The 20,589-nt window shown below is 40.0% G+C and overlaps 1 protein-coding gene across 13 annotated transcripts in view; it reads left to right on the forward strand.

Annotated features, from left to right (window-relative positions):
- The window catches only part of PPP6R3 (protein phosphatase 6 regulatory subunit 3), a 63,395-nt gene that overhangs the window by 9,619 nt on the left and 33,187 nt on the right, over positions 1 to 20,589 (forward strand). For 11 of the 13 annotated variants that reach the window (XR_011739314.1, XR_010651372.2, XR_011739315.1 and 8 more), the window contains 5 exons: positions 4,923 to 5,097; positions 15,337 to 15,569; positions 17,003 to 17,189; positions 18,388 to 18,525; positions 19,024 to 19,089. Coding sequence is in view for 9 of the 13 variants with exons in the window: in XM_065838056.2 (XP_065694128.2) it covers positions 15,343 to 15,569; positions 17,003 to 17,189; positions 18,388 to 18,525; positions 19,024 to 19,089 (618 nt within the window). In the remaining 4 variants the exon portion in view is untranslated. Of the gene's footprint in view, positions 1 to 3,104; positions 3,128 to 4,922; positions 5,098 to 15,336; positions 15,570 to 17,002; positions 17,190 to 18,387; positions 18,526 to 19,023; positions 19,090 to 20,589 lie in introns of those variants that run through there. The other 2 variants (XM_065838057.2, XM_065838058.2) reach the window with 2 other exon arrangements.

Genomic DNA, 20,589 nt, shown 5'->3' on the forward strand with positions numbered 1-20,589 from the left:
TGGAGTGGCGCAGATTGAGTGAAATGCTGGAGATTTAAGATGTGGCTCAAGTCATGCACAGCATCATTGCAGACATGGTAACTGTATCCCTGTGATCTGATGGTAGATTCTTAGACTTGGGGGAAAAAACGACCACACACTCTTTGAGAGTACTAACTGGAACAGAATAGAATAAATGCCTAAGAAACCTCTGCTAAAATTAATGCATCTAACCTTAAGGCTGTTTCCTTAAGTTATGGTAGTTTTTCCTTGAATGTTTAAACAGAAAAAAAAAAAAGTGGACTATTGAAACAGTCCACCAGCATTACTGATTTTTACATTGCCAGAGTGGTAGTACAGGAATTAAGGACTCATTTATACTTGCATATTATCCAGTGGTTGAGACAATAGTAGAACTGATCTTGAATTGTCCAAATTCAGCCTTACCTGTCTTATTCTTATTTATCATCTGCAATCCTGCAGCAAGCCTAAGGTGATGTAATTTGGAGTGAAGATGTAAGACACAAATCCTGATTGCCCTGTCCCTAATGGTGTGTTCCTTCTTCTTGGTTGTGGTGACCCTGATTGACAGACCCTTTGAGCTGATTCAGCATGTGAATTTGGCAGAAAAACTCCTTCCTGCCTTCTACCAACTGTTGTTTGTCACCTCTTCAAATATATTTTTCACTTTGGTCAGACTTCTGCCAAGTAATTTCTGTGTCAAGGACCCAACAGAAGGAGACCGTACAGCAAGGGATACTGTTGGGACTTCTTTGCATAGCCAGCTTATCTTCCTATAGCAGTCTTTGTCAGAGACTGCATGGAATTTCAATCTTGGTCTTCATTCTGATTGTGGATAGTGACACTTCAGCATACAAATGTTCCCTCTAAGCAAGGTATTTAGAACTAATAGACAAAGCATTCAAAATTTGTCCTAGTGTAAGTGAGCAACTTCTTACAGTGTTTAGAAGTTGTCTTGATTATCATGCAGTGTTTTATAAACTTCACTAGTTCAAAAATTAGAATTTTGGACTAGATCAGATGCACTGATTTCTCTGCCCTTCATCTGTCTCCACCGTACTTAATTATGGCTGTGGACATCATTTTAAGGCTGAGTTTATTTTCTTTGAAGACTATCTGTTCAAGGCATTGCTTAAATAGAAGTTTTTGGGAAGACATGATCGTGATTAACTTCTGTTAGAACGCTCATGTCTTAGGGCTTACAAGGAAGACATGTTATTTTTCCTGTGAGACATTTGGAGAAGTGTGTTAGGGAAGAATGATGAGTCTTAAGTGATGATTTCATAGTGCCCTACCTCAAGCATTACCATTAGACAATTTTGTATTGCTAGACTGCAACTTCCATGGGGGATATTTCTGGGCCAATAAACCAGTGGAAAAAAAGAGGAGAAAAAAAAAGGTATTTTTCACTGAAGCACAGTATTGTACTGTGTACACTTGTACTTCTGAGTGTGACATCGTCTAAAGAGGTAATAGAACTAAACCATTCAGTGGCTTCTGCTTCCTGTTATTAGTTGTGTCCAGACTGCTTCTTGCTGTAGGAATGCTGATGGTTTTGTCAGACTGATTGCCCCCATGATGGGGGTGTAGGGACTGTAAAATAAAACTGGAATATTTTCACTGAGGTGTTTTACATTGCAAAAAACTAATCTTATATAGCATCTTTATTTCAGATACAGTACCTTATATGAGTTACTGTTTTGAATGCATGGAATGAATTGCTGTAAGAGCAGCACTCAGTAAGTTGCAGTTCTTGCACTTTTTTTTTACCAGGATGTACAAATTGATTTCTATAAGCAAAGAGACCTTTTTAATTTCAGTGTTTGGGTCAATAGATATGCATGGGATGGTTTTAAAAGTAGGTGTTCCAGTCCATGAAGTGTTAATAAAGTTTGTTTAGTCCTATTTATGACAACTGGTCATGTAGTGGTTAACTTCTCTATCTAAGAAAGCATAACTGAAGTTTATCAGGCAGTACTTCAGAACAGACCTTACCATGCTGTTGCATTTCACATGAAGTGGATAGTTGTGCCTTTGTTTTTCAGGTATATCAGATAAACATGTGCACATGTTTTCATAGTTTCATATTTGAATGTTATATGTATACATGGAAATACTTCCATTCTGCCTTTTGCATGTTATCTTCAAGTTTAAATTTTTGATACCTTCCATTATGGCCCCACTTCCACCTGACAGAAGTACCATGTTAATGTGACTGAACTATTATTGCTGATGAGCCATCCCTAGATGTAGGAAAAACAGACTTAAGTAGAATTGAACCTCATTCAATCAGTTCATTTTTTTTATTATTATTATTATTATTATTTTAATGAAGGAATTCCTGTGGTTTTACTTTTTTTCCTTTATCTATACTGCAGTCTCTTTTCAATACCTAATCTCTGCTGTGGAGGTGAGCAGTCTGATCCAATAAACCATCCATACCACTACCAAGCTCTCTACTCTTGTAGACTAAGGTGGACTGAAAAGGTCCTGGTTGACCATGGCAGGCTTCTAGTGGAACAACCTTCCCAGGATGTGCTGAAATACCTGCACTGCTAGTATCTTGTTAATTTCAATTACACTAATGTTGTTATTTTCCTATATAATCCTACAGTTTGGAATTCGGAAGCTGACTGTTCTGGTGCTAAACAATGGTATTTAGACAATGAAGTTTGAGGGGGAGGAAAGGGGGTGTTTGGTTTTGGTTTCCATTTTGTTTTTCATATGAGAGGAAAAATAGAGAAATATCAGAAGGACATCCTTGTAAGGGGAGTTATGATAGTGGCTTTCATTTGGATAGTTTTACTGCCAATTCAGGTCTCTTTGGACAATGTCTTAAGAATTTGTAAACTCCTCTGAAAGTGCGTTAAGCTAAGCAGGCTTCTTAATGTTGCTCACACATAATTGAGGAAGTGGGATTCTCTCCCTTCTTGGAGCTCTACTTCAGAACATAGGTGTGAAATGCAGAAATAACCAAGGAAAGTTCAGTAAAGCAAACTAAGTCCAGTAAACTTGTTTACTTTTTCTGTTTTAGTTAGTCACTTGACTCAAGGGATCAGCAAGCCTACTTGACATGTGGACCTGAAGGTCTAAGGATGAAAAACACGTGACCTTTGAAAGTGTTACAGTATGTGTATTCCATTGACCTTCAGTTCATGTGCATGCTGCTTACTAAAATAGCCTTAGAGAAAGTTGTGATTAGTGTTGTGTATGCTAGGGCTTGGAGTCTTTGTGCTGTTTTGAATAAAAAGCAGATGTGATGGCTTTTAATTCAAGAACCCCTGGAAATCACAAACATATTTCAAGCCACAAAACTTAATAGCCCTAACAAAGCTAAGAAAAATACCCCACATTCATTGGACTTTTTTTTTTTAAACTGGAATACAGGAGTTTATTTTCATTGAAGAGGATTTTTTGGTAGTGTATTTCTTTAGGTTAACAGAGCCTGTCTATTAAAGACAAAGATGAAGAAACAGCTTTGAAGACACAGCTTCTTATATTTAACGTGGGAGACGTAAAGTTAAATAATTTTTTTCTGGCAGAATACTTTTGAGGTGCATGGGGGTTTTTTTTGTTTTTTTTTTTTTTTGTTTTTTTGGTGTGTGCTTTTTGGTGGTGTGTGCATTTTGGTGGCGTGTGTGGGTGTGCTTTTTGGTGGCGTGTGTGGGTGTGCTTTTTGGTGGCGTGTGTGGGTGTGCTTTTTGGTGGCGTGTGTGGGTGTGCTTTTTGGTGGCGTGTGTGGGTGTGCTTTTTGGTGGCGTGTGTGGGTGTGCTTTTTGGTGGCGTGTGTGGGTGTGCTTTTTGGTGGCGTGTGTGGGTGTGCTTTTTGGTGGCGTGTGTTTGTGAGGAACTCTTATAACAGACTAGGTAGTCACTGACGTGAATTAAGGAACATGCTACTATATTTGCTACCCTTCGTAGTTGCTAGTACTTCTACTTTTTTTTCCCATGAACAAAATTAGCCATGTTCCGAAAGAAACAAAAGTCTTGTCTTGCTTGAAACCTACTTTGAAAAGCAAAATCAAAAACTGGTGGAAAGGGGAGGTTATTTTTTTTCTATTGAAAGTTGCTTTTACAACTGCCAGAAACAGCTACGTCAGAAAGAAGCATCAATTCATAAGATGCTTTTTCTTACCTGTTTAGTGTTGACCGAAGTGTGGGCAGGTATCACTCTGAAGCCAGTTATGCATATGTAATGAAGCTCTGTAATGTTACTTTGCTTTACATTGAAATAATTAAACTATCAAAAGCAGAGGTTGTCTTAATGATGAATTTCAAGTGACTGTTCTCTTAGATGGTTGCTTTGTAAGTCTGTATGTGAACTGTATTGTTTTTTGCGAAAATAAACTGTTTTTAAATTGAAACTGGCTGAATTGTTTATGCAGACTTATGCCAAAATAACTGGAACTCTTAATGCTTGTATGTTTATTTCTGTGCAGGTTTGTAGATAAATCAGGTATTAGTATAATGAGAATAGTTATGAGGACAAAAGAGACTGCTGCAAAAAACTCTAATAATGGGTATTTCAGGTCTGAAGATGTTGCTTCATATGAAATTGCTAGTAGTTTATAAAAAAAAAGGTCTGGATTCATGTTAGATTCAACAGTCAAGTACAGATTTTAAAGGCAGATTTATTTCAATGAGACAATGAAGTTTCTTCCTTTGTCTCCTAAAAGTAAAAGGGGATGTTTAATCAAAGTCAGTTTAAAAGTACTTAAGTCTTCCAGATGACAAGCTGCTTTTGAATTTATTCTCAGAGTTACTACACTGAACTGACACTTTTCTTCCTAGTAAGTTGTTTCCTCCTTCAGTTCATATGTCTTATTCCTTGCAAAGCAATGTTTAGTATTCGTACAGTTATTGAGCTATTGAATAGAACCCGTTAACAATATTAAATTATAAATTTTCTTTTTTCGTTGTAGGAAGAAATCTGCTTCATCTAATTCAATCCTAATTCAATCCTGCTAATCTGCTGATACTGTAGATTGAAAGATTTTTTCCCCCCACTCCCCTCCCCAAACCCAGGATACCCTGTAATGGGCAAGGAGCCTGAGAGAATACAAATAGTTCTGTTTTCCTGATTTTTGTGTTTAACAGGTAAGAAACTACTAAACTTTACCAGTAGATTTAGCCTTTTGCATCTATGAAGCTTTATCTTAAAGCATTCAGAAACCACTTAAAATTTGTTTCGTTTCCCTGATGTTCATTAAAGGCTTATCTGCCTGAATTCTGTAGGCTAACATTTACCGCCTAAGCTGTTCTTCCTTCCGCAGTTCAGAGTTTGGCCATTCCTTCTCTTTTGTTGCAGCTTTTTTGGCTACTTTCTAGCTGTCTCTTTCTAACTTTGTCTTGTAACACACTCTGCTGTTGTACTGTATGCTTTCTCTGCCCCCACTTGTTCTTACAATCAGAGGTCATCTAGACACATGATTGTGGTTATTCTATTTGTTTTAGAGGGAGCATGTTTTAAAGTGTTTTGGTTTTGTGCCAGGAGGTGTATCTGCTGCCCAGCCTCCAATTCTGTGGAAGAATTTCAAAGCAGATGTGCTCATGAACTGACATACATTAGGCACGAATGATGTGTAGCACTATAGGTTGTTATATTGAAGTATGGTAATACTATCTTCTACAATTGAATTTTTGGTATATGCTTGCTCCAGTGTAAAATTGTCTTTTGAATAGTTATGCATGGTTTAGCTTTTATTATAATATTATGGAACCATCTGCTTTTCTCAATACATAGATCTCTTCACTTCTGTTTTGAGGATAATTAGGAGAATTCAAAATATGAGGAATCTAACTGAATTTTGTGACCAATGAATATTTTAAATGTGTGTCTGGCTGTTGAAGTGGAGTTACTGGAAAATGATTCATCTTTTTCTGCTGGGACAGGGGACATCAGTTTCTAATTTGTAGGTTGCAGGAAATAAAGATTGGTATTTATTAACACTTGCTAACCTGTGATTTGGGAGAGTGTGTAGAAATTGACAAGGATACAGTTGTTACTTGGTATAAAATTGTGCTTATAACTTCATTGCAAACTATAGGTTTCGGCTGGTTTTTTGTGCTTTAGCTGGACAGTTACACCTTTTTGCATTTAGAGGGATTGGAGGGATTGGTGTCTTTGAGTAAACATAAATCATAGAATCACAGAATGTCCTCAGATGGAAGGGACCCACAAGGATCATCAAGTCCAACTCCTGTCCTTGCACGCGACAACCCCACAGATCACACCATGTGTCTGAAGGCGTTGTCCAGTCTCTTCTTGAATACTGACAGGCTTGGAGCTGTGACACCTCCCTGGGAAGCCTGTTCCAGTGCTCCACCACCCTCTGGGTGAAGAGCCTTTTCCTAATGTCTAGCCTAAAGCTCTCCTGGCACATCTTCCTGCCATTCCCTCGGGTCTGTCACTGATCGCTAAAGGGAAGATTTTGGCACCTACCCTTCCTCCTCCCCTTTTGAGGAAGCTGTAGACTGCGATCAGGTCTCCACATAGTATCCTCCAGGCTGAACAAACCAAGTGACTTCAGCTGCACCTCATATGGCTTCCTCTCCAAACCCTTTACTAACTTTGTAGCCCTCTTCTGGACACTCTCTAACAACTTTACATCTTTTTTTTATACTGTGGCACCCAGAACTGCACACAGTGCTCCAGGTGAGGCTGAACCAGTGCAGAGTAGAGTGAGACAGTCACCTCCCTCGCCTGGCTGGCAATGCTGTGCTTGATGCACCCCAGGACACAGTTGGCCCTCTCAGCTGCCAGGGCACACTGTTGGCTCATATTCAGCTTCCCGTTGACCAGAACTCCCAGATCCTCTCCATGGAGCTGCTTTCTAACATCTCGTCCCTCAGTCTGTAGGTACAGCAGGGGTTTCCATGTCCCAGGTGCAAAATCTGGCATTTGCCCTTGTTGAACTTAATGTGGTTGGTGATTACCCAGTTCTCCAGTTTGTCCAGATCCCTCTGCAGGGCCCCTCTTCCTGTGAGAGTGTCAACAGCTCCCCCCAGTTTTGTGTCATTAGCAAACTTACTAAGCAATCCCTCAAGTCCTGTGTCCACATCATTTATGAAAACATTGAAGAGTGCTGGCCCTAAGATGGATTCCTGTGGAACCCTGCTAGTCATTGGTTGCCAGCCTAATATTACCCCATTTACGAGAACCCTCTGAGCCTGACCCATCAGCCAGTTGCTCACCCGCTGCATTGTGTGTTTATCCAGCTGTGTGCTTGCCATCTTGTCCAGGAGAATACTGTGAGAGACAGTATCAAACATTAACTAGTTTGGATTTGTTTATGTACTTCAGGATGTTAAAGCAGTTGATTTTTTTTGTTTGTTTGGTTTGTTTTTTTGGGGAGGTGTTCAGTAAAATTGTGTGTATGTATATGCACATGATGGATATGTATTGTCTATATATTATATAATAAAATATTTATAGATCTGACCTAGTTAGAAGTGGCAGCTAGTGTACATAAATAGGGAGGGCAGTGTGATAAGTAAGGGTGGAAGTGATTTCACTTCTCTTTCAATTCTTAACTGTTGTGCAATCATAGCAGGCTCCCTCTTGTGAGCTATCACAAATCAGTTGAAGCATGTGATTGGGAATAGCCAGCATGACTTCACCAGGGGCAAGTCATGCTCAACAAACCTGATTGCCTTCTAGGGCAAAATAACATGCTCAGTTGACATGGGACAAGCAGTGGATGGTGTTTACCTGGATTTTCTCAAAGTCTTTTGATATAGCTTCCTGGGTCTGCCTCCTAGGGAAACTGATGCATTACCTTCTAGACTTCTGCAGTAGCTGGGAAACTGACTGACAGGCCATGCACAAAGGGTGATGGTAAATGGTTCCTTTTCAAACTGGCAACCTGTCATGAATGGGGTCTCCTAGGGATTGATATTGTGCCCAGCACTGTTTAGCATCTTCATAAGTGATTTGGATGTTGGGATCAAGTGTACCCTGTGGAGTTTGCTGATGGCCCCAAATTGGGTGAGCAAGTGGACACTTCCCTGCAGGGTGACCTGAATAAGCTGGAACAGTGGGTTAACAAGAACCTTAGTAAGTTCAACAAGGGCAAATGTGAATCTTGCCCCTGGGAAAATATAATCCAAAAGTGCAGCACAGAATGGAGTCTACCCTGCTGCGGAGCAGGTCTGTGGAAAGGGACCTGGGGGTCCTAGTTGACAATAAACTCGATATGAGTGAACAGCGTGCTGCTGCGGCAAAGAAGTCAAACAGGATGCTGGGCTACATTAGCAAAGACATCACCAGCAGAGACAAAGAAGTCATTATCCTGCTCTGGTCAGTGCTTTGTCAAGCCACACCTGAAATACTGTGTTCAGTTTTGGTCCCTACTATACAAAAAAGATGTGTCAGGCTGGAGAGGGTCTAGAGAAAGGCCAGAAATGTGATTGAAGGACTGAGAAGCCTGCCATATAAGGAAAGGCTGAGAGAACTGGGCTTTTTCAGCCTTGAGGAAAGAAGGCTTAAGGGAGCCCTCATCACCATGTTCTAGTATTTAAAGGGTGGATACAAAGAAGATGGAGACCTGCTTTTTACAAGGAGTCACATAGGAAAGATGAGCGTTAATGGGTACAAGTTAGTCCTGTGGAGATTCTGATTGGGCGCAAGAGGGAAGTGTTTCATGATGAGAACAATCAGCCATTGAAGCAATCTCCCCAGGAGGGAGACAGGGTGCTGGACCGTCTTGTCTAGGCTGTGCTTGTGCCGAGAAAGGTTTGACCAGATGATCCTTGTGGTCCCTTCCAACTAGGTATTCATTGATTCTCTCCCCTTGTCTGAAAAGGGAGTGAAAGCTCCTACTTAATAGATAAACTACATCCTCATTAGGCGGAGGATGGCAGCTATTAAAGAGGATGTTATGAAAATTAGTGTCTTCATGCAGTTTTCTTGATGTCTCAGGATTGCCAGGTGGTGTCTCTTGCTTGCATTTTACTCGAGAGTATGTAGTTACCATTACCCCTTGTCCTGTCACTACAGGCCCTGTTAAAAAGTCTATCCCCATCTGTTTTATAAGCCTGCTTTAACTATTGAAAAGCTGTGATGTCTCCCCAGAGCCTTCTCTTCTCCAGCCTGAACAATCTCAACTCTTTCAACCTTTCCTCATAGGAGAGGTGGGGTCTCACCAGAACAGAGGGCCAGAATCATCTCCCTTGACCTGCTGGCTACACTTCTTTTGATTAGCTTTCTAGGCTGCAAGTGCACATTGTCAGGTCATATCCAGTCAATATGCATAAGTCCTTCTCTACAGGGCTGCTCTCTGTCCCTTCATCCCCCAGCCTGTATTGATATTGGGGGTTGCACTGACTCAGATGCAGGACCTTGCACTTGGCTTTGTTGAGCCTCATGATGTTCACGTGGGCCCATTTACTGAACTTTTTCCAGGTCCCTCTGAAGGACATCCTGTACTTAAGATGTGTCAACTGCACCACTCAACTTGGAGTCATGGCATACTTGCTGAGGGTGCACTCAATCCTGATATCTGTATAATTGATGAAGATATTGAACAGTACTGGTTGTAATACAGACCCCTGAAGGACACCACTTGTCACTGATCTCTGTCTGGACATTGTGTTGTTGACCATCACTCTGGATGGAACTATCCAGTCAATTCCTATCCACTGAGTAGTTGATCCATCAAATTCATGTGTCTCCAATTTAGTGAGAATAGTGTTGTGGGGGGCTGTGTCAAAAACCTTACAGAAATCCAGCTAGATTACATCAGTAGCTCTTCCTTTGTCTGCTGATGTAGTTGGTTCATCATAAAGGCCACTAAGTTGATCAGGCAGGACTTGCCCTTGGCGAAGCCATGCTGACTGTCTTGAGTCACCTCCCTGTCCTCTGTGTGCCTTAGCTTAGCTTCTAGGATAATGTTTCATGGTCTTCCCAGCACAGAGGTGGGGCTGGCAGTTAACTTTCACTAGATTAGATAGCTCAAAACCCCAGCTAACCTGACCTTGAGCACTTCCAGGGATGGAGCATCCTCAGCTTCTCTGGGCAACCTTCTCCAGTGTATTACCACCCTCAGGACCAAAGGCAGTTCTCTTAGTGTGTCGTTCTGTGTCATGTGCCCTGGCCTCTCACCATCTCGAAGGCCCTGGGCTGGACCCACACCTCACACGTTAGTGTCTTTCATGGACTAGGGAGACCAGGAGGGGACAGAGTCCATATGCAGTTGGAAAAGTACCAAATAAGAGTGTTTTTACTGTTATTTTCTTGGTTTGTTGTTTGGGGCTTTTCCTTTTTTGTTTTTGCTGTGTTTTGAGTTTTTTGGGTTTTTTTTGTTGTTGTTTCTTTTTGTTTGTTTTTTTTTTTTTTTTTTATTTACCAACCTTGAGAAGAGCTCCTAATGAAGCACCTAGAAGAGACCTTAATGCTGCAGGCCAGCACATCATCCTATAGCAGAACTGCAGTGTTCTGCTCCTCTATAGGATCAACTGTCTCTGTAACTTCTTTGCTTGATCTGTTGCAGAGGCTGAGCTGATGGTAGGGTGCTGGCCAGGTGTTCCTGTGATGTGTGTTGTTGGTGTCATGGGAGGGAGCCCTGGCATGGTGTTGTAGTATCATGGTTAGCCATGCTGGAGGTGGATCCACTCTCATAATTTCTTGATCTTTGGGTGGGTCCACCTCCATGGGCTCCATACCATCAGCCATATGAGTGGTGTGCATCACTACCATATGGCTGATCGTACCCCCACTATGATGCTGCCTCTTCTTCCTGTGTCTCCTGCAACCACCTATCTGTCTTCCCTCACAAAAGTAGGTAGCTGTTCACTTTGCTGTTGTGGGGCCTTTTTTTTCTCCAATCATCTTCAAAAGCTGAGGGCCTTGAAGCTCAGTGAACTGTTGGCCAGCTCCCAGGGTCCCTGTATTTATAGAGCCTGGCATCAGGAGGCCACTGTGATGATGATGCATGTAGCCGAACATGACTGTTCTGGGAGTTGGGGCAGCTGTGGCCTGAAAGATGCCCTCATGTGGGAAAGGAGAAGGGTAGGAGGGCTGAGGACTCCTTTCCTAGAGATTGCTCTCTTATGGCATTCTGCTGCCCCTTGGGCACAGGAACTGCACTCTGCCTCCCATTGCATGCATGGCCTCCAGCACCCTCTTTATCTTGTGCCTGGGATCCCCTGCATGAGGTGGTGGCAACAGTGTTGCAGGAGAGTCTGGGGTTCTCACTGACCTTCCACTGACCTGGCTCCCTGCAAGTGATGCAGTGCCCCATAGCGGCTGAGAGGGGGTGAAGTATCTGGACATCGAGGACTCCTTTGATGGTTTCTCTCCTTGCATCCAACAAAGTTGTCCTTTGTTATTTGCTACACCATAGAGTTGTTAAAACCTGTTTTCCTGAAGGAGGCTATGTAATCTAGGATGTGTTTCAATCATGGAGAAGTTTGTGTGAAAATAATTTTTTTTCATCTGCATACTTGGACTGTATGGTAAGAAAATGTACATAGAGAAAACTGAGTTACATTCGCAGTTTAGTTTTTTTATAATACAATCCTTGTTACAGCTCTGGCATCTCACAGACTTTCGTATATTACAGGATCTTCAACTTGACACTGATACACTTTTTTTTAAAAAAGTTTCTCTTGCTTGAAGAATGAAATTGGGTATTACTGTAAAAATCTACAGAGTTCCTACTGAAAGCTCTGTGTATATGCATTTAACATCCAGTTATCAGGTAAAACAGCCTTCAACTGGCTAGCTTGAGGTCCTTCTAGTCCTTTCTAGTTATTCTAGATGCCCATGTATACTTGCAGCTACCAATAATATTGAACTGAGGTATGAGGTACCAAGCTGGAATTAACTCCTTGCGAAGTATGTTTCTCATGTTTGTTTTACGTAAAGCTTAACTTAGATGAGCACCTTACTTTAATAGTTTTCTTATTCTTGTTAAAGCAACAAGTCTGTTTTGTAAAAGATTCAATATAAGAGGCGTTTCTAAAATTAAACTATGCTTGTGTGACTAGAATTCATGTGTTTGTCCTGTAGCTTGAAAACAGGAATGTCTGTATTCAGGAAAGTTGTTTGATGGCTAGGTCAACTCAAAGCTACAGATAAACTTAGTGATACAATTGTTACTCCCCCCCCCCCCCCCCCCCAATGCGTGTGGCAATTAAGGATTTGGCCCCTAGACTAACCACAATCTGTGGTTTTCTTCAGCTATGATAGTCAGAAGACTTCAATTTTTCCTTGTCTGGAAGAATCGCTTCTAAGCTTTATTTCTTTCCTTCAGCAAACAATTATAGTGAGAATTTCAGTTACCTGTGTCTCAGAGCAGCTGATAGGCTTTCTTCATTTTGGTGAACTTTCTTTTAGATTTAAGTCAGGTGTTTGTTACATGTAATGTCATTTAGGCATTCATTTAGAGAAGAAAGAATCTATTAACAATATTAACTAAGAAAACTATTTTTGTGAATGCTAGGTGTTCCTTGGGATCTTGAATTGTCATAACTCGTATGTTAGCAAGTTGATGTAAACTTTTAGAAGTTCTGTTTACATGAATTGGAAGTCTGTTAGTCTCACTTGCTGGGAGTTTTGAGATTATGGAAAGCTAACTCAAGTTTAAAAAGATGGTCAAATATCTGCAGCAGCTTTACTATCTTTACCATGATTTTTCTTTCCACATCTGATAATTTTTAATAGTGTCCTGGATTATTTTGCTTCTTGTAGTATCTAATTTTGAGCAACGCCTTGTATTTGGCAGTCTTTTACATCTTGCATTGCAACCAAAGGTTGTGATTTTTCTTGTCATATTGCTGATGTATTTGTACATGGGGAATAACACAATCCGACTGACCTGTGGAGTTTGTCCTAAATTTCCAGTTAGTGACGTTTTGGGAAGAGCACTCCTGATTTGTGGACATAGGGTGTAATTCTGACTGTGAATGGGACTGAAATTTGAAAAAGCATGGAGATAACTCAGAATTTCAGAATTGATACATTTTGGGAGGGAGGGTAGAACTGTGGGAAGAATAACAGCTGTTTTAAAACTTCAGACCTATGGTAGGCTGATTCTAGATTATCACCTAAGGAAATTCTCTTCAGGGTTCCTGGACTTCCTCTTTGGCACATTTTATATTGTTTATTTTTCCTTATTTCAAAGGATCTGGGCTCCTGTTGAAAAGTGCTGGAATAATCTCTGGCCAGCACCTGACATGTTGAGGGAGGACACCTAAAAGAGCTTGCCCAGGACACAGTTTGTGAAATAACGCAGTAACATGTTTGCAGTAGTAGGCCTTGTTGTTGTTGTTGCTATCTTCCATTGTTGAATTTCTCTTGAAATAAGTAACAAATAAATAGAAGCTACTGAAATGAGCTTTAATTGCTGTAGTTAGCATTGGTAGTGGTTACTTGTAAAGATGCTACTTTCACTAAATGGGGCAAGGAGAGGGATTTGATCTTTCTAGAGGCTTAAAAAACAAAAAAATTCTGTGAATTTAATAATGCGCTAGTTTCACCTGCGTACAGTAATTCTCTGTGTAACCTAATTGCCCACAAGCTGGTGTTTTTAATAATGACTTTCTATAACTTGATGTAAGCTAATTTGTGAGATAAGATGTTTTGAACCCTGCTTGTAGGTTTACTAATACTTTTAGTAAATAAATTTTATTTATTTGTAACCACTTAATCCTTGTGTGTGATCTCAGATGATCATAAGTACTGATATTGCAAGCGAAATTATCTGGATCTTTTCCTGATTTATTTTGTTTGATTCCCGTATCTTTAAACAGAAAGCTCTGTGATCTAGGGGCAGTTAAGTATGCTTACAGCCTCTGACAAAAGGCTAAGCAAAGTAAGGTGGTATTAAGTGATCAGTGTGTAATGATTAAAGCAACAATGAAAACCCTAAAATCAGTTAAAACTTCTTCATACTGAGTATACCAGGCTTTTCAATATTTAGATCAAATACTGGAAATCTTGCTGATGAAGAAAGTCATAAGGGTTTTGCTGGATCCTTGGACTAGTATCTGTTTTCTAAACATCTCACAATGACTATAATAAATTTTACAGTCCACTGTTCTAAGTAGCTGTAGTGTGCATGCTCAATCAATTTTAATTTGGAAGTAAACGTTTAAAGCTGTTGACCTCTTTGCATAAGAATTAGATATTTATATTCTAGTTTTTGTAGATTTTTACAACAGTGCATGGCAAAAGCATAGTTTGATTATTGTCTTTAAGCTTGCTTCTGCATACAACCTGCAGCTTACAGAAGCATTCTGGCTAAAATAGTACTATTCACCTACTTTCTTTGTGGTAATTACATGTCCTTGCAGCTGGTGATGTTGCTAATGCACAGCAGTAATTAACATATTTAATTAATTCTTCACACATGGAAGGCATTTACTAAAGAAGCAAAAGGAGTGTTTCCTTATTTGAGTACTGCTCAAAACCATATTCCTTCCAGTTTTAAGGATACTTTCTCTTAGTGGTCTCTATCTGTAGTATCTCTTTTAATCAGTTTAAATTCTGCATTCACATAAGACCAGCTGATACTATATCAGAGGTTGTCATATAAAAGCCCTGTTTTAGAAAGGGAGTAACAGAGTGAATTCTTATATTGAGCTTAAGAGATGAAATCAGCAGTTCATTGGATCTATCATAGACTGATAGCACAGTTGTCTCAGTAGCAACTGGTTGCAAGGTGTCTAAGAGCAACAGGATTAATGTACAGGTGCCAAAGTGTTTTGTAAGGAAAGGTTAAGTTGCTCATACTTACACAATTCTGTTACAGCTTTTTCTGTTTCAGTGGTTGGGGCCACTGTACTTTGATGTAAAGCAAGTTAAAATTATTGTAATTCCTCCACCTTTTATAGGTGTTTTCTTCAACAGTATGGATAGTATTGTAGCGCTTTTATACAGTGCCCATTTTATCTTCTAACTCTTAATTGCTGAGCAAGTTGTTCTGAATCTGAGATTTGGCGCATAGATTAAAAACAAAGGTTGGGAAGAGCAGATTAAATAAATTGAAAAATGAAACTAAAGTTATCCTTTTTTCTTTAATGCAGATTAGCATGTTCCTTTCATGTAAGTGAAACCCTGGAGCTGCCTAACTTTTCTTTGGCTGTTAGAATATTGGCTGCTGCTAAAGATACAAAAATTACTATGGAGTATTCAGTCATCTTTAATCAAACCTGATTTTGTAGCTTTTGATCATCAACATCTACTGTTGTGTCTCATTTGAGTTCTAGAAAGTTTCTATGTATGCAGGTACCTTTGGGACTAGGAACTATGAAATACTACTATGAAGTGTTACTACAAATACTGCTTAGATAGATCGGTAAACTTAATGTTTTGTCTATATTCTTTTTATCCAGACCAGCATGTTTTGGAAATTTGATCTCCATTCGTCATCTCACATAGATACACTTCTAGAGAGAGAAGATGTAACACTGAAGGAATTGATGGATGAAGAGGATGTTCTGCAAGAGTGCAAGGCTCAGAATCGCAAACTTATAGAGTTTCTGCTGAAGTCAGAATGTTTGGAAGACTTAGTTTCATTTATTATCGAAGAGCCACCTCAAGACATGGATGAAAAAATTAGATATAAGTAGGAAAACTTTTGGGGGTAGGGGAGACTTGGGAAGGTGGAGAGAGGAGTAATTTACTCCAATTAATTTGATAGTGTGTTTTAAATTCCTGTGTGCTGGCATATAGTACTCTTCAGAGTAAGTTTGTGGTCAAGGGGCTTTGTGGAACTTTTAAATAAATTATTCTAATATTTGTGTATTTTCCAAATGGAAGCCTCTTATTCACAAGTGCTTCCAAAACCAGTTGCTGTCTGAAGGAGGCTTAAAAATTCAAATTGGAGCTCATGTGAAGAAACTTGTAGTTGTGATTTTTAAGGAAATAGTTGGATGAAAAACCCTATTTGGGTAGTATAGTTAAGTGCTTAGCTTTGTTTTATTGATGATTGGTAATATGTTTTGAGGATGCTTATAATAAGGTCTGTACCACTCCTTCAAAGAATATACTTAACATCTAGTTGCTGGTGTTTGCCTTTGCAGAGCTAGAACTGTAAGAATTGAGTATGACCATGACTTCAACTAGTTTGTTGAGAAGGTTCAAACTCAAAAGTACACCTAGCAATTAGTATAAAAGCACTTCTACCATTTTTGGCCTATTCTAGAGTTATGTAGAAAGCTGATTTTTTTCTTAAAATAGTATCTAAAAAATATTGTGACATAAGCTACACTCTTAGTTGTAGCACTTCACCATTTCTGGTAAACCAAGCCTCCTGTAAGTGTTTGTAGTAGTGTTTGAAGTCGAAGCATCTTTCACTTAGAAACCTTAAGCTGATGATGCTATCAAACTTCACGTTAGTGTGAGTGGGTGATAATACTGTCCAAGGCAGGAAATAACTAGATCTTGATGGCCTCTTAATTTCGTTACTCCATGTCCTGAACTGTGCTTCTGACTCTGTGTCATGAAACAGTGCTAACTAGTTTTGCAGGCTTTGTCAGACTTCGACTAGTTCACTGAATTTCTACATATTTGAGATACATATATATATACATATATATATATAATTCTGAACTTTTGACCTTTTTAATAAAATCCCTGTTACATTAGAAAGGGTCAAACACACTGCTCCCTCCCCAGTATTGGTTCAGTACTATCAGTCTGCTTAACTTCTTGGTAACTAACTCCTTTTACCTTCAAAAAAAGAGGTGGATCAATACTTGAACAGATGAATTTAACACTAGATCTTACAAATAAAAGCCTGCATTTTCTTTTCTCCACTTCTCTAGTGTTGTCCTATTGCTACTGGAGAACAAAGTAGCCCATTTCTTAAATGAAAGAATAGAGCTTGTAGGCTGAAATGCAGTGATATTAACTTGCAGTAGTTTGCTGCTTTAATTAGTGCAGATCAACCCTGCTTTAAAACTTGGTCAGAGACCTTAACCAGGTTCTCAATTCAGAACTCGAAGTATGACAACTTTGAAGTATGAATGATGGATAATTTTTTTTCCTTTTCCCCAGATATCCAAACATATCATGTGAGCTGCTTACATCAGATGTCTCACAGATCAATGATAGGCTGGGAGAAGAAGAATCCTTACTTATGAAACTGTACAGCTTCCTCTTAAATGAATCTCCTCTAAACCCTTTACTGGCCAGTTTCTTCAGCAAGGTGCTAAGTATTCTTATAAGTAGAAAACCAGAACAGGTAACTATTTACAAGCTCTGCAGTTTAACAAGTGCTCTAATGAAGTTGTAGTACTCAGCAGTGCTACCTTTAAGCTGCACATTTGAAGAATAGCAGTGGACTCAAAAAAGACCATTCAACTTCCATACTAGTTGAAGACACTTTCTTTTAACTGTATGCACATGGTTAAAAATATATGTGTATGAGTAAGTTGTACTTGATTCAGATTTGCCTGAGCTATAATAATTGTGCAGTCAGTTTGTGAGTGCTTACCTTTTGGCTTAGCTCAGTATTTTATGTGGTGATATTTGCATTAACTGCTGTTAGAGGTGAAGGTAAGTATATCTAAAGGGTGAGTGCCATGAGGATGGAGCCAGGCTCTTCTTGGTGGCAAACAATGATAGGACAAGGGGTAATGGGATCAAACTGGAACACAAGAGGTTCCACTTAAATTTGAGAAGAAACTTCTCAGTGAGGGTGACAGAGCACTGGAACAGGCTGCCCAGGGAGGTTGTGGAGTCTCCTACTCTGGAGACATTTGAAACCCGCCTGGACATGTTCTTGTCTGACCTCACCTAGGCGTTCCTGCTCCAGCAGGGGGACTGGACTAGGTGATCTTTTGAGGTCCCTTCCAATCCCAAACATACTGTGATACTGTGAATCACTGGGGGTGGGTCCAATTTGGTGTGAAGAATGGTTATAGGACATGGTGAGGGACATTTGAAGTCCTTATTTAGGAATGTTGTATGCAGCATTCATGTGGCCCAATACTGTGAAGAGCTGCAAGGACTGGCTCTTGTCCCTGAGCAGATTAAGTTTGTGACTCTATTCTGTATCTTTAACTTAGTGAGTTCTGTATTTGTTTATATTGTGTTAAGGTTTTGCTGTGTCAAACTTTGCCCACTAAGCAGGGATGAGAGTAATTCGTACCAAAAAGGAAAGCTGACTGTGCATCGGATTATAAGTAGTTGATGGTCAGCAAGTTGGTATATAGAGGAGGCCCAAGACACTCTGTAATATGAATCTGTCCTGTGCCACTTTTGCTACTCTATATGTATTATTTTATCTTGTATTAATTTATCAAGCTTTAAGTGGCAAAAGTGTTTAAAAAGTTCTCATTTATTTCCTCCATTTGGTTAGGAAGCTACAACTGGTTGGTATAATTTAACATGTAACATACAGATAAGCAGATGTAAGCTTACTTGTTTTTCATTTCTAGATTGTGGATTTTTTAAAGAGGAAACATGATTTTGTAGACCTGATTATTAAGCACATAGGGACCTCTGCTATAATGGACTTACTGCTCAGGCTACTGACTTGCATAGAACCTCCACAGCCACGACAAGAAGTGTTAAATGTAAGTGAAACGTCTAAGAGTTTTTGTCTGACATGGGTGAACTGTAAAATGGCTTATCTTCTTCTGGTTTTACAAAGTTTAGTTCTTAAATGTACTGAAATTTGGTGTGGGGTTTTTTTTTTTTTTTTTTTTTTGCTTGGAGCTGCCCATATATCTTCTAGTGGAGCAACAGTGCTTGTGGGGACAACATAAAACCTGAGTGGCTGGTCCCTTTCCCTGGTCTTTGATATCTAACTTAAAACTGCCAGATGCAGTTTTTGAAAAGTTTTGGACCTTACTAAACACCCTTTCTTGCATCAGAAAGCTTATTTAAAAATTATACCTAAGGCTTTTTACAGTTGCTCAGAAACATTAATTTTACTCTTTTTTCTAAAGTACTGATAGTCCTTATTTAGAGATACTAACAGTATGACTTGTGGCATTCTTTTCATTTTGTTAATTAGTTTAATTCGTTCACTTAGATAACATTCTTACTAACACACACAAACACTTTTGCAGTGGTTAAATGAGGAGAGAATTATTCAGCGGCTTGTAGAAATTGTACATCCGTCTCAAGATGAAGATGTAAGTATTGATCTGACACTCTTCTGGGTTTATCTGTACAGCATAGTAGTAGAAATCTTAGTTTTACTGTTTTCTGCTTACTTTACTCAGTAAGCTGATTTCAGTATTTAAGTGTGGTTCCCTCTCCTCTGGAATCTAGAGAACTACTTAGTAATATTCCCTGGGAAAAAGTTTTTGAAGGTGCTGGGGTCCATCAGTGTTAGTCGATTTTTAAGTACCACCTACTAAAAGCACAGGACCAGGCAATTCCAAAATTCCAGGAATCTAGCAGGTGAAGCAAAAAGCCGAGTCAATTGAGCAGGGATCTTCTTGAACTACAGCAAAAAAAGAAACTGAATGGTCAGTGGAAGCAAGGTCATGTGTCATGGAAAGACTACAGAGATGCTGCTGTAGGGAGGAAATTTGTGTGGCCAAAGCTCAATTAGAATTGAAGCTGACTAGTACTGTGAAGGACAATAAAAATGGTGTTTTAAGATATGTTAATGCCGAAAGGCAAACTAGAAGTAACATTGGCCCATGGTCACCTTATAAACAGGGACATAGACAAAGCCAAGACATTTAATGCTTTCTTTGCCTCAGTCTTCAACACCAAAGGTGGACTTAGGGGCCCACATAACCCTGAGTTAGAAAACCATGGCTGCCTGAACAATAAACTCTCAACCAATCTGGAACTTGTACATGATTTGCCACTCTGGCTAGATCCCTACAAGTGAATTAGGTATGATGGGACTCATCTGAGGGTACTTAAATAGCTTGACTGAGACTCAGGACTTGAGGGCATACTAAGTTTGCCGATGACATGAAATTGGGAGAAGCTATTGACACTCCAGAGGGCAGAGAGCCCTGCACAGGGATCTGGATAAATCAGAGAACTGGGCATTCACCAGCCACAGGAAGTTTAACAAGGGCAAGTGCTGGATTTTGCACCTGGGACAAGGCAACCCTGGCTGTACATACAGGTGGGGGAATGAGAGACTGGAGAGCAGCTCAGCAGAAAGAGATCTGGGGGTTCTGATCAATTGGAAATTGAACCTGAGCCAACAGTGTGCCCTGGCAGCTGAGAGGACCAACAGTGTCCTAGGGTACATCAAGTGCAGCATTGCTGGCTGCTCGAAGAAGGTGATTGACCCACTCTACTATGCATTAGTGTTGCCTGACCTGGAGTACTGTGCACAGTTCTGGGTGCCAGAGTATGAAAAAGCTACTGCAGAGTGTCCAGAAGAGGGCTATGAAGTTGGGGAAGGGTTTGGAGGGGAAGCAGCTAAAGTTGCTTGGTTTGTTCAACCTCGAGGAGACTGAGGGGAGACCTTATTGTGGCCCACAGCTTCTTCACAAGGGGAGGAGGAAGTGTAGGTGCTGATCTCTTCTCTCTGGCAACCAATGACAGAACTGGAGGGAATGGCAGGAACCATGTGGCAGGGCAGGGATTAGCTTGGACTTAAGGAAAAAGTTTTTCACCCAGAGGGTAGTGGAGCACTGGAACAGGTTCCCTAGGGAAGT

This window comes from Patagioenas fasciata, chromosome 5 (genome assembly GCF_037038585.1).
Source record: "Patagioenas fasciata isolate bPatFas1 chromosome 5, bPatFas1.hap1, whole genome shotgun sequence".
In the NCBI taxonomy this organism is placed as follows: Eukaryota; Metazoa; Chordata; class Aves; order Columbiformes; family Columbidae; genus Patagioenas; species Patagioenas fasciata.